This window comes from Piliocolobus tephrosceles, chromosome 2 (assembly GCF_002776525.5).
Source record: "Piliocolobus tephrosceles isolate RC106 chromosome 2, ASM277652v3, whole genome shotgun sequence".
Taxonomy (NCBI): domain Eukaryota; kingdom Metazoa; phylum Chordata; class Mammalia; order Primates; family Cercopithecidae; genus Piliocolobus; species Piliocolobus tephrosceles.
The window spans coordinates 175,207,008-175,221,887 of NC_045435.1; the positions used below are offsets into that span (position 1 = coordinate 175,207,008).

Consider the following 14,880-nt stretch of genomic DNA (forward strand, 5'->3'; position numbering starts at 1 on the left):
GGCAAGCTTTTTACTGATGACTAAGGTTAACATAGATTTACAGGGATATGTATTAGTATTTGCTTTTATCCAGCAGGATATTATGTATTTGTGTCATTTCTGCTTTAGTTCCTAAGTCCAGCAACGACGTGTTGTTGTTCAAAGTTGTACACACCTCAAGGTGCCCTTTTTTAGGGTGATTTCTTTTCTAAGAGGTTCCTCCTTGCACTTTAAAACAATGATCAGTGATTCTGGCCAAGCTCAGATATGTTAACATTCTTGTTTAAATTCTCGTGCTTCTCGGAGTGTTAAACTGAGAGAGAGAGAGAGTTTGTGAGGGAGGGGGTGGGGAGAGAGATTAAATATACACTCATTGGCATTTCTCATATATGCCTCTGAAGGAAAATCAGAACACGAAAAGATCTCAGAAAACAGTCATAAATATTTTTGAAATTACTTCCAATTATAATAGGTCCCTTCTCTACTTAAAAATGGTTTGAAAAGGTTAATATTTTGTTCCATAATAAAGTCTTTCTTGCTTTGGGTCTTGTTAGTTTCATTTTGTTAATATTGAAATGTTTTTAGCACTATTTTAAGGTAATAGTCATTTATAATAGGGGGAGGAGGCTTACATTTGGGTGTCTTAAGAGAGAACAAGAAGAAAACGATAGGAAGTGAGAAAAAATAAGAGAAAGAACATTTTCCCAAAATAATTGAACAGAAGCTGAAATAGAACATTTTTAAAATGGTGTGTGTTTGTGTGTGTGTTTAATAAATAGATGGCTTGAGGTGGAAATAACCAAATTATTCTAAGACAGAATTAACCAAGTTACTAAGATGAAAGGCAAAGGAAAATGCTAGTGGAAGTTAAAGGATTGTACTAGACCAGAAATGGAAAAACCAAGAAGTGGTGAAAGCAATGGCAAGCAAATAATTCCCTGTACTACCCAGTAGATGGCGCTGTGCACCCAAAGTAGCTGTGTTCCGGCTTAGAAGAGGGAGGAAATAATGTGCAGCACATGAATGTAAAATAAAGATGCATAACTGTTGTACCCGAAAATTCCAGATTTATTCAGTAATTCATAAAACAAGAACTGTAGAACTAATTGCTTAATTTATACTTTGAAATAACTTACATTTTCACCTTTGATTCCAAGGGCTGTACATTGAGGGGATATTTTTCAATATTATTCTCCGTATCCATGGCCAGCTGGTGACTGGAAACAGAAATAACGTCTCAATATCTCTCAATCCAGAAGCTTAACATTTATAGCAATAATACTGCTAATTTATACTTATTTGTAAAATAAGATATAATTTTGTTCATTTTAATTTATTAAAGTTCCTGTTGATGGATGATGGATAAGTAACCATATCATGAAAAAAAATGTGACTTTGACTTTTTTTTCTGTTGTCCTTTTGCTGTTCTCAACTCAACATTCATAGCTATGGTATGAAAATCATTTCCTTTAAGAGAAAAGAAAAGGAGCACATTGGACAATTTCAGGGGGAGAAAAAACACAAGGAGAGGGTTATAAATTCCATGATACTGGCCAACTAGTAAGATGTAGAGAAGACCTTACTCATCCCCTGTAGTACCACTGCCACTGGACCTTCCCTCCTTTCATTTTTAAGCTGTTTCAGGGCTTCCACTGGGAACAAAGCATGGATCTTTGACCTGTAGAAAGGCAGAGGACTATAGAGAAATGATCACTGCTTTCAGGGAGCTTACAGCACTCTTAGTGCTACAACAATCAAGAAGGGCTTCACGGAAAAGGCAGCTCTTGGGATGAATTTTGAAGAATGGATAGGAAGTAGGTAAGCTGAGAGTGAAGAGCAACATATGAGGGGGACTACAAAACAAATAGTAGAGGTGAAAACATTCAAAGGATAATTTTAGAAAGTAAAGAGAAATTTGGTGGAAGTGGATGAAAAAAATAGGAGAACAAAAGGAAATCAGCTTTGATAAGCAGAAAGCTAGTAGTTACTGATCCCATAATGTGTATAAAACACTGTCATAGACATTTTATATTCATTATCTTATTTATCACAGTAACTTCCATTAACTAAGTATCACTTTCCCCACTGTAGAGCTGAAAAATCTGAAGCTGGCAGAGATTATGTTAAATTTACTGTACAGAAGGAACCACATTAAAACTCACATCTCACTGCTCTCTCCACCAGAAGGCACTGGTTGGAGTATTTTAATATCAGGATTATTATACTTAATCCCACTGACTGAAGTTTTCATAGGTAATATATTCAACATCCCAATTCAATACTCATGCATATGGTAAGGTAGGGGCATGTGTGTGTGTGTGTGTGTGTGTGTGTGTGTGTGTGTAACAAAAATTTCAAGAAACATTACTTCCCCAACTACATGTGATGTACTTTGATTTCTGATTTATATTTGAAACTTTTTTAAAAGGCCAGTGGTGACCCACCAAATTTATTTAACAAATCATCAATAGATTATGATCTACAGTGTGAAAAACTTTACAAATTTTTTTCACACTGCAGATCATAATCTATTGCAGCAGGGAGCTCCATGCATTTGGAGCAGGGAAATATGATCAATGGAGGGTTTAAGGATGATCTGTGGTGGGAGTGAGCAAGGAGAGTGAAATAAAACTAGTTAGAAAGCTATTCAAATAGTCCAGGTTATGAGAACTAAGATTGCACTGGTAGTAAAGAAAAGGAAAAAAAAAAAAAAAAAGAAAGAAAGAAAGAAAAAAATTGTGCTGGAGAGATCCCTTAGAATCACAAATGTATTTTTTTCTTTTTAGAAAGGAATGATCAGGCGGTAGGGAAAACACAGGAGAGCACAAAAATTCCTACATGGCAAGTAGGTGATGTCAGCACCCCAAGATAGTTTGGGGTTGCTCAGCCTGGTTGTTGAGGGGCAAAGAAGCACTCTTTTTTATTCTGTGCCATTGGTATTCAGGGTGCATTACTAATTCATTGTTAATCACTTATTCTACACATATACTTAATGTCTCCTGTGTGCCAGGAATGATGCAACGCATGGAGGATAAAATTGTGAAAACACTAGACATGGTCCCTGTTCCTGTGGTCCCACAATCTAGGAGAACATGAACATTACATAAGTATTTGCAAGTGTGACAGATATTATTAAAGGAGAAGCACACAGGAACCTAATCCTGGGTAGGTGGGCATAAGAAAGTGATATGATCTGACTGTGTCCCCAGCCCAAATCTCACCTTGAATTGTAATAATCCCCACATGTCAAGGATGAGACCAGGTGGAGATAATTGAATCATGGGGGCAGTTTCTCCCATGCTGTTCTCATGATAGTGAGTTCTCACAAGATCTGACGGTTTTATAAGGGGCTTCCCCTGATTGCTGGGCACTCATTCTCTCTCCTGCTGCTCTGTGAAGAGGTGCCTTCCACCAAGATTGCAAGTTTCCTGAGGCCTCCCTAGCCATGTGGAAATATGAGTTAATTAAATCTCTTTTCTTTATAAATTACCCAGTCTCAGGTATTTCTTCATAGCAGTGTGAGAATGGACTAACACAGTAAATAAGACTGTGTTATAATTAAATAAAAATAAGACTATTTTTATAATTGTATGGTCTTGTAGAAACAGCAGCCTTATGACAAGGATACTTTAAGACTCTGTTACTTATTAATTACAAATTAAGCAATAAAGTTATATATTGTAGGGCCTGTAGATACATAACAAAGACAGAGCCAATGTTTTCATAAAGAAAATAAAACTTTCACAATATTAACACATTTGCTAATTTGGGGATATAATTTATATATCCTCACAAAACTATAAACTACCAATACCTGTTGGTTTAAATCTGATAGCTTTAGTTCATTCCATCAATAATTGTCTATGGGTAATCAAGTGATTACACCTCAGTACAATGTGTAACTTGCAATCACACATCTCCTACCAGAAACCCAGGCTGATTTAATATTTACAAAAATATAGCAGCCAGCCTAAGGTCTTACTTAAGTTAATAAGTGATTTTCATAAACAATGGAGTCATAAGCAGCATTCCAATTAATGGCCTTACCAATTGCTCTTTTCTGTTTATTGGCACATGCCAAGCTTTGCTAAGCTCGTGTGTGTGTGTGTGTGTGTGTGTACACAAATGCACTTGATTGGCTCTGCCAATGGTCTCAGATAGTATGAAGCTGCAGCTTCCCTCCCCTTCACACTAACTCTCTACCACAAAACCCTGTTGAACATTCAGAATAAATGTAATGTTCCAAGGGGGAATAACCGATCAACTGTTCTGACACCACTATCACTTAACTTATGGTCATTTCAAGTAGCTGAGATGATTTACATCAGCACCTAAGTCAGCTGCAGCTATAACGAAATGCCTAATCTGCTCACTCAAAGTACACCAATTTTTCAATCAAATTTGACAGCTTTCAAGGACACAGTCCTGACCTGAAACAGACCAAAAAAATCTCCAGAATTCCAGGCAAATGGGTATAGTTGTTAGGGCTGGTGGTCACTGCTTATTTTCTCTCTGTCCTGGACAAGCATGAAAGGAAAGTTTACCCCCATGGGCCCATGTGCTTTGAAGGAAATATTTAATTCCCATTACTGGAATTTCTCAATCAGGATTGAAAAAAAATAAGCACACAAAACAGACTGCTTATTTCCAGAAGGTTTTAGCTTTCTCAGGCCTCTGAATAATAAAGCGGAAAGAGCAGGGTAGGGCAGATGGAAGCCCACATATATATCATTAATTTTCAAATATCGTCCTGAGAGCAGACAGCTGAGAGAGATACATGCTGGTGTTAGTGAGAGGTTTAATATAGAATTGTGGTCAATTAGCAGAACAAAAAAAAAACTTCATTTCCTACATCAAAATCAATAATGGGCTGGGCGCAGTGGCTTACGTCTGTAATCCCAGCACTTTGGGGGGCCAAGGCGGGTGGATTACCTAAGGTCAGGAGTTCGAGACCAGCCTGGCTAACATGGTTAAACTCTGTCTCTACTAAAAATACAAAAATTTGCTGGGTGTGGTGGCAGGCACCTATAATCCCAGCTACTCGGGAGGCTGAGGCAGGAGAATTGCTTGAACCCAGAAGGTGGAAGTTACAGTGAGCCGAGATTGCACCACTGCACTCCAGCCTGGGCGACATAGCAAGACCCCATCTCAAAAAAAAAAAAAATCAATAATGGAAAGCCAGCATGGCCAGGTATAATAAATAAATGGGCCAAACATCATAGAGAAAGTGTGTCTTCGGAGAATTAAGCTGCATTAGCAGATTACTGAATAAGTGAAATGAATCTAAAACATATTTACACTACTGGTTCTCAATCCCAACTCCTTGTTAGAGCTACATGAAGGAAGATGTTAAGAAATACTGATTCCAGGGCCTCATCCCCTGAGAATCTAATTCAATTTGTCTAGAGTGGAGCTTAAGCCAGGGCATTTTTATTAAGCTCCCCAGCTGATTCTAAGTGCAGCCAAGGTGAAAAATCACTGATTTAGCCTAATGTCATTACAACACTAATCTCTATAAAAGAAAAGTCTTCATTCTAGAGTCAGCAAAAAACTCTTTAGGTATTGTTTACATATAGCTAGTGATGGTGGTGGTGGAGGGAAATTCTACTATTTTATTCTTATTTATTCATATTAACGAGAGCAGGCATAATAAAAATATATGAACAGAAACTTCATTTGTCCAAAGGGCTGAAACTGCCTTTCAATGTGATGACATGGCAGATTCTTAGGATCGTGCAGATGTAATGAACCTTTGAGAGTGTCTTGTCCAAACCCTTGCCCAGATGGAAAGGAAAGGAGCCAGCATTGAAGGCATCAGGCTATTATGGGCTGTCTCATTTAATGCTCTCAATAAGACAGTCAAGTCAAGACTACTATTCTCATTTTTCCCAGCATTTTTTTTTTATTATACTTTAAGTTCTAGGGTACATGTGCATAACGTGCAGGTTTGTTACATATGTATACCTGTGCCGTGTTGGTGTGCTGCACCCATCAACTCGTCAGCACCCATCAATTCATCATTTATATCAGGTATAACTCCCCAATGCAATCCCTCCCCCCTCCCCCCTCCCCATGATAGGCCCCAGTGTGTGATGTTCCCCTTCCCGAGTCCAAGTGAACTCATTGTTCAGTTCCCACCTATGAGTGAGAACATTAAAGATGAGTATAGTGGGGCTCAAGGTGGTTAAAACTTTTGTCTAGACCGACAAAGCTTAGAAAAAGTAGAAAGAGGCATCAAACCCAAAGTTTTCCATTTTCTGGGATATTTTTTAACAACATTTCAGATGTATGGTCATTTACACTCTTCTTGGGCACTTCCAGTGTCTTATCAGCTAGTGGGGCTCAGCACGTACTGTAAAGTATGGTGTTTGGCATGCTCAGTTCTTTGAACCGAAGGAGAAGAGGCCTCAGAAGCAAAGTCTCTTTCTCTCTGACCTTCTCTTGCCCTTCTGTCCCTGCCCCTCTTTCTTCCATGATGCAAGTCATAAAAACCAGAATTCCTCTTCCACGAGGCAGGTCATGGAAACTAGAACCCTTTTCCCACAAACAAGCTACAAAAATCTAAAAATATTCCTCTAAACTTCCCCTGCCTTTCTGTATAAAATCTGGTCATAAAGAAATTCTCTGACCTACCTAGTCTGATGGAAAGTCCTAAGACCCTCATTCCAGAGGTTCTTGCCCCATGCCCAAGAGGAAGGAATGCTGCACAGAGAGGCCAAGAAGAATGTGAACAGACAGCCTTGCTGGGTTTTCCCACCTCATATATTAGATCTTTCCTTTTTGTCCCATGACATTTCTACAGGGCTGTCCATTCTTCATCAAAATTAAGTATAAAAGTGAACAATTTTCCCCAGGTTTTCATTTCTGAAGGCTCCCAAGTCACATAGAATCCTGATTAAATAGACTGGGCACAGTGGCTCACGCCTGTAATCCCAACACTTTGGTAGGCTGAGGTGGGCGGATCACTTGAGGTCAGGAGTTTGAGACCAGCCTGGCAACACGGTGAAACCCTGACCCTATTAAAAACACAAAAATTAACCCAGCGTGGTGGCACATGCCTGTAATCCCAGCTTCTCAGGAGGCTGAGGCAGAAGAATCACTTGAACCCAGGAGGTGGAGGTTGCAGTGAGCTGAGATAGTGCCACTGCACTCCAGCCTGGGAGACAGAGTGAGACTCCATCTCAAAAAAATAAAATAAAATAAAGAACCCTGATTAAATAAGCTTGTTGTGCTTTTCTTTTGTTAACCTGTCTTTTGTTACAGGAGTGTTGGCTGTGCTCCTTACAATGAGTGAGGAAAGGTGTGATGCCTTTCTGCCCCTACATGGCTCACTTCTTAACAAAGTTCATTCTGTTTGGGGGTAGGCTAAACTTCTACAGAATCTTTTCCTTATCTGAGTCACAATGCTGTTTCTCCATATATCCTACTCATTGACTCTTGTTCTATTTTCTGGAGCAGGAAGAGCAACTTAGCCTCTCTTTTATAGGAACATCCTTCAGATGTTTGAGGATAGCTATTATGTTTCTTCTGAGACTTCTTTTCTCCAAGCTACACATCCTCAGCTCCTTGTAGTAGTTTCACATGGTTCCAGAACTCTCACAATTTTAATTGATCTCTTTCTAATACTCTTGGGAATGTCAATGTGACTCTTAAATGTAGTGTCCAGAGCCAAGCATGACACCCAACTGGCTTGACTGGTTCTGAGTACATTGGGGCCCAGCCAGTGATTGAGAGCAAGGATTCTGGAGGCAACCAAACCTGGGTTTATTTCCCATTCTTACCACTCTCTAGCTGAGTATACATGGAGTTGCTGAAACCTCTCTGAGTCTGTTTTTCCTCATCTGTGAAATGGAAATAATAATGCCTATATCAAAAGGCTATAATCAGAATTTGATGAGGAGTGTCTGTGAGCGTTCAACAGTACAGGGTACATTATAAATGTTTACTTTTATCTCTGTTCAATTTCATCTCTTCTTTTTGCTTTATCTTGGCTCAATTTTGTCCCATTCTGTAGTGTTAATTTGAATGTTCAGTCGCTTAGTCTTAGTGTTAGCTTTGTACTTTTCACAAATTTTGTGCCTGCCTTCTATAAATGTCCCTGATTAAAAGACTAAGACAGGTCAGAGTTAAGTTTCAAGCCCTCAGACATACCACCAGAAACATCTTCCAGGCATCGTATTACTCTGTTAAGCAGTAGAGCTTGCGTATCATTGCTCAACTAGTCATATATTTATCTACCTATATCTCAAATGAGCCACCTTTCTGGGCTCTGACCACAATGATAACAAGAAACTGTCCAATTTGCTTATTTTTACCAGAAAGATTTTCATTGTATTCAAGCTTTCCAACCATGCAAATGATTTAACTTAAACTTTTTACTTACTTTTCAAGTAAATATTTTCCATCATTAACTTGTTCTAGAGGATTCTGCAATCTTTTCAGTTCTTCCTGTGAAAAAGAAAAGATATATCTTACAAATTATCACCAGCTACTTCTGAGCAATACTATTCAAGCATACTTGTTAGCAAAATTGATACAACACAACATTAAGAGTTCTGGACTGCACTTTGGTAGGCCGAGGTGGGCAGATCACAAGGTCAGGAGATCGAGACCATCCTGGCTAACATGGTGAAACCCCGTCTCTACTAAATATACAAAAAATTAGACAAGCGTGGTGGCAGGCACCTGTAGTCCCAGCTACTCGGGGGCTGAGGCAGGAGAATGGTGTGAACACAGGAGGCGGAGTTTGCAGTGAGCCGAGATTGTGCCCCTACACTCCAGCCTGGGTGACAGAGCAAGACTCTGTCTCAAAAAAAAAAAAAAAAAAAAAAAAAAGAGTTCTGGACTTTGTGATGGTTAAGTGTCTAAACACACAAAAATACAGCATGATCCTTGACCAAATTAGAATATTGTCACTCAAATTGTGTGATTTTTTTTTTTTTTTTTACTCACTAAAGATAATGTTTCCTATTATTTTTTTTTCAGAGTTTGGATATGTTTACATAGATCCACTCACACTCTTTCCAAATTCACTTTCTCATCAGTAATGTCATTGCTGGTTGCTGGGTAAGAGACACTAATGACTGCATGCTGCATTTGGCCATTCAGCAACCATCGTCTCTTGTCTCTTAGTAACTCTTGGCAACCTCTTCTCCATAGCCCACACGCTCAGACACACACACACACACACACACACACACACACCTTCCGTGAATTCCAGGCATTTGTTGTCTCTGTAATCTCATTTCTCTGACCACAGAGGTGTGACAGGATTTGACCCACGTTCCTGGTAAGACTCCCTTCTTCAGTCTTATCATGGCAGGATTTAAGGAAGACTCACAGAACTCTGTTCCTGGGAAGACCACCATTCCCTGAGGCCACACTACCTACCACACCATTCACCACACCTCTTACCCCCTACCAGAAACTGTCAAAGTGACCAGTCCCAAGGGGAAGCCACAGTTAGAAATAATTATTCAATTACATCCAAAAGACCATCAGGACTAGTCTCTCTACATGCTTATATAAACCCACCAGACACCCAAGTCACCTAGATCACCTCTCCCACTACGCAATCTCTTAAACCCATACAGCATTCCAGAATGTGGCCTAATCACTCACCTCTCCCCAGTCCTTCCAACCTTTCCAATGGGTCCTTTACGTCTGTCATCAGCAAAATCCTGTATCTCCCCAACTTCTTTGAATATGCCCTTAATTATGTTGTTCTAACTAAACTATGCCTCACTGTTCTGGGACAGCTGAGTTTTTGTTAGAGTAAGAAGAGCAAATAATTGTTCAGAAAAGAGGTCTAGTATATAGAGGATTTTGCATATGAAAAAGCTGGCTGAGTACCTGAGCACACCCTCTCCCCTGCAGTCCTCTTAAGAGGTGGCCATTTCTTCCCCACATGCTACGTACTACATGGTGTGGAGGTCGGGTGGGACCCTCTTTGCTCCTCAGATCTTCACCACTCCTACAAAACCTCTGGAAACATGCCAGCTGCCAGTCTCAGTCATCTGTCCTCTTCTCTATATGTCTTAACTCCTCAGGGGATCTCAGCCGGTCTCACAGCTTCTATTTTATATTTGTACCTGACCTCTTCTCTGACTTCACTCTTCTGCATTCACCCTGCCTACTTGACAGTTCCATGTACGTGTTTGACAAGCATCTCAAGCTCAAAAGCAAAATGTTGATATCCCTGCTTATACCCTCCTACCCAAACCTCCTTCTTCACTGCTTCTTCCTCATTTTAGCAAATGGCATCACTATTCACCAAGCTATGAAGAGTTAAACCTAAGAACAAGACGTTACTCATTACTTCCTCTCACCATCTATAGTCAATCAATGAGCTACTCTTAGTGATCCCACTTTCAAAATATATTTGGGACTTGGCTACCTCTCAGTCTGGTCTAAGCCAACCATGGTAATCTTCTAATTATTGCCCTGCTTCCTATGTTAGGCTGCATCAGTCACTTCTTACATCAACCTGAGTGGTCTTGTAGTACCTGGGTTTTCTTTTGTAATTGGAGTATAATTTACAAAGTATGAAATGCACCTTATAAGTATACAATACAGTGAGTTTTATCAAACGCTTCCATTGGTAGAGCCACAGCCAAAACAATATATAGAACATTTATCATTCCCAGGAAGTTCCTTTGTGCCCCTTTACAATCAATTTTCCTATCCCAAAGGCATCCCTGTTTGGATTTCTATCTGTGTAGATTAGTTTTGCCTGTTCTAGACTTTTGTATAAATTTATCTATTGTGTCCAGCTTAATTAACTCAACATCGTATTTTGACATTTGTCCATGCTGTCCGTTGCATATATCAGTAGCTCATTTCTTTTTATTGCTGAGTAGTTTTCTATTGTATACATACACAATAATCCATTCTCCTGTTAATGGGCATTCTAATTGTTTTCATATCCATATGGCCTAGTATGAATAAAGCTGCTATGATCATTGTTGTGCAAATCTGTTTGTACAAGTCTGCTGTGCAAGTGTGTTTGTGGATGTGTTTTCATTTTTCTTCAGTAAATATCTAGGAATGAAATTGCTACCTCATGAGGTAAATACATGTTTAACTTTTATTTTTATTTATTTATTTATTTATTTTTGAGATGGAGTCTCGCTCTGTTGCCCAGGCTGGAGTGCAGTGGCGCAATTGTGGCTCACTGCAAGCTCCGCCTCCCAGGTTCAAGCCATTCTCCTGCCTCAGCCTCCCGAGTAGCTGGGACTACAGGCATCCACTACCACACCCACCTAATTTTTGGTATTTTTAGTGGAGACGAGATTTCACCATGTTAGCCAGGATGGTCTTGATCTCCTGACCTCGTGATCCGCCTGCCTCAGCCTCCCAAAGTGCTGGGATTACTGGCATGAGCCACCGCACCCGGTCACATTAATTTTAAAGAAACTTCCAAAGTTTTCTAAAGTGGTTGTACTATTTTATATTCCAACCAGTAATGTAGGAGAAGTCTAGCTGCTGTACATTCCCACCAACGTTCAATGACAGTCTTTTTCACTTTATTCTCCTGGATTTGTGGTATCTTATTGTGACTTCAACCTGCATTTCTCTGATAACTAATAATGTTGAGTATTTTTTGCACGTGTTTTTAACTGAGTTATATGTCTTATTTTTCAAGCAGTAGAAGTTCTTTATATATTATAGGGTACAACTCTTTTGTCAGATGCATGTGTTGCTAATATTTCTTCCCAATCAATATATTTTGACAAACAAATCTTTTCATTTTGATGCAATGCAATTTATTATTTTATTTTTGTTATTTAGTATTTTCTGCATCCTAAGAAATATTTTCCTGCCCCAATGTTGCAAATATAGTCCCCTATATTTTCTCTTAGAAAATGTATAGTTCATTTACATTTAGGAGTACAATAAATTAATTTTTGTGTATGGTGTGTGGTAAGAATTGAGATCAATTTTTCTCCATATGAATATGAGCATAAGTCTACTAAATGGGGCTTCTGTATAAACTATTGTTTTTCTGATACCAAAAAAAAAGAGTGAGCTGGCATGTGGCTTTTAATGTTTGGTCTTCCTTCTTCTTCCTGCCGGGATCATAGTAATGAAATCCAGAGTGCAAAAGCTATTGTGCCTATAAAGAGGAAAACCACACATTAAAGTTAATAAAATAGAAAGACAGAAGGTGTGTGGGACCCTGATGAAACCATGGAGCTGCTACTTCAACTCTGATCTACCAACATCTGAACATACTTGTCATGCAAGAAGACCAACCTACTAATTTATTGATTCATCATAGTTAAACAAATGTAGATAAGTGATATTTTCCTCTTCATAATTCAGTGGTTTTCCATCACTTTTGGAATGAAATCCAAACTCATCACCATGGCCTATAGAACCCTATGTAATACGAACCCCCACCTATCTCTCTGACTTCATTTCCTACCACCCTCTATATATACAACTCACACTGATCTAGCCATATTGGTCTTGGGGTGCTTCAGAAACAGCCACGGTTGCTCCCTTTTAGATCATTTATCTTTGCTGTTCCTCGTACAGAGAACATTAATTCTGTGCACAATTACAATCAACATTACCCTCACATGGCTTCCTCACTTCATCCAGGTGTTTGCTCAAATATTGCCTTCTCAAAAAAGCCTTCCTTGATTGAACTCTCTAAAACGTCACCCATTACTTATTGTATATTTACCGTGCTTTATGTTCTTATTCACTTCTTTATGATCTTCATCACTTCATAATATATTTGTGTTTCATTGTCTCCATTCACTAGATTCAAGTGGATCACTTGAAGTCTAGAGTTCAAGACCAGCCTGGCCAACATGGTGAAACCCCATCTCTACTAAAAAATACAAAAAAAATGCCGGGTGTAGTGGTGCATTCCTGTTGTGCTGGACCTTGGCCTCCCAAAGTGCTGGGATTACAGGCGTGAACCATGGTGCCTGGCCGTGAATTACTTTTTATGTATGTTGTAGTGAGGTAGGGATTGAGATCTATTTTACAGGGTGTATATAAAACACTGTCTATTTTGCTACTGGATATCTTTTTATATAATGGAATGAAAGAGAAATACAATTTAGAATTTAGTAGTAGGGTATATTTGCCCCTTTTGATGTAATAGTACACTACTTTTCATCAACAATAACAACTTAAAAGTCTTAATGAAGTCATTTGTTTTGCTTTGGCTGGTAGAAGCTTAAGCAAAATTAAATATTTAATTGCCACAAGGATTCTTTTCAGGCAGTTAGAACGATTATTCCTCACCTCTTTAACTATCTGATTTATAAACATCTTTATATTTGTTTTAACTCTGTTATTACATTTGTAATATTTATAGTAAGTGAAAGAGTAATTATAATAGGTAGAAAGAGAGAGATGATAGATAGATAGATTATCCTTTGCAATCTTTAACATGACATTTTATTTTCAGGATAAAACTTACTCTTTAGCCCTCTCGACTCTGGTTCCATATTCTAAGAATAAGCCTCCACATTTATCCTCTATTTTCCCCTACACCTCCTACCTAATTTTTAAAAATCATATCACACCTCACCTTCAATGACATAAGTAACAAATCGAGGTCATATATTGTCATGTGTTGCTTAATAACAAGGGTATGTCCTGAGAAATTTGTCATTAGGAGATTTCATCATTGTGTGAACATCAGAGAGTATGCTTACACAAACCTAGATGGTATAGCCTACTACACACCTGGGCAATGTGATACAGCCTATTGCTCTGGGGTTACAAACCTATAAAGCATATGTTACTGTAAGAAAATTATAACACAATGGTAAATATTTGTATATCTAAACATATCCAAATCTAGAAAAAGTACAGTAAAAATATTGTATTGCAACCTTCGTAATGTTTTGTTGTTATGGGTTGTATATGTGATCAGTATTGACCAAATGTCATTATGCGGTGCAGGACTGGAAATGGTCAGACTTGAAGCTGCTTTGATATAGCAAGGAAATAGTTTGAATGAGAAATCTTAACTATTCTTAAAAACCAAAGATGAATTTTTATGTTGTAATTTCCCCCCCCCCCCCCCGCATCATGATTAGAAAGGGGATGGAGCTACTGCCAGTCCTGCCACTTTCTTCTCCAAGATGTGGCTGTGGCATGCTTTCTTCTATTCTTTTTTCTCTGGGGACTTAGCAGGCATAAAGAAAAGCCTTTTTGCAATTTGTGCCAGCCACTCGCCTTTCCTTGGATATTTCATTGCAGAAAGCTTGCTGGGTGGGGAGGGCTTTGATGCAGTACTTTATTCAATATCTGACTATCTCCATTCTAGGAAATCATATTAAACATAAGGTCAATGACTAACAAGAGCTTTCTGAGCAGCTGCTCTGCTGACAATTTGGAGGATTGATTTCATCATTTGGTTATTTAAGCTAACTATACAAAAACACTTCAATTCAATTGGCCTGGAAGTTCCAAACCATGTCCTCATTTTCTCAGAGATGGATAAGCAAGTCAAATTACTCCACAGATCTTCACTCAGAGTTTAATCCTTTGAGAAAGCTTTGTTTTATTTTACTATTAAAAGCATATACAAATAGATCTATCCCATCATTGGTTTCTCTTACTAGTTCCATTTGTCTCTGATTTTATATCTGGCAATACCATTTTCTTACTAGAAACCAATGCCATTTTTCTACTAGCTCCCTATTGCTGTCAGGATAGATTCCAAACTCCTCAGCCAAGGTCTGTGTGACAGGGCCCAGCCCGCCTCTCCCCACTCCACCTCATTGGCCCCTACACACACTTCTTCTCTGAGCCCGGTCAAATGATTCATCACAAAATCCCAGAAATCACATGCCCACTGGACATTTCAGTGAAGCATGCCTCTAACTCTTTTACTGATGCACACCATTCTTCTTTCAGGAAGACCCCAAT

General features: G+C 38.8%; 1 protein-coding gene across 2 annotated transcripts in view; it reads right to left on the minus strand.

Annotated features, from left to right (window-relative positions):
* IQCJ (IQ motif containing J) overlaps positions 1-14,880 on the minus strand; it is a 179,742-nt gene that overhangs the window by 9,837 nt on the left and 155,025 nt on the right. For both annotated transcript variants that reach the window (XM_023223387.2, XM_023223386.1), the window contains exons 2-3: positions 8,363-8,427; positions 1,116-1,196 (exon numbers count right to left, since the gene is read on the minus strand). In XM_023223387.2, the coding sequence (XP_023079155.1) occupies positions 1,116-1,196; positions 8,363-8,427 (146 nt within the window). The remainder of the gene's footprint in view (positions 1-1,115; positions 1,197-8,362; positions 8,428-14,880) is intronic.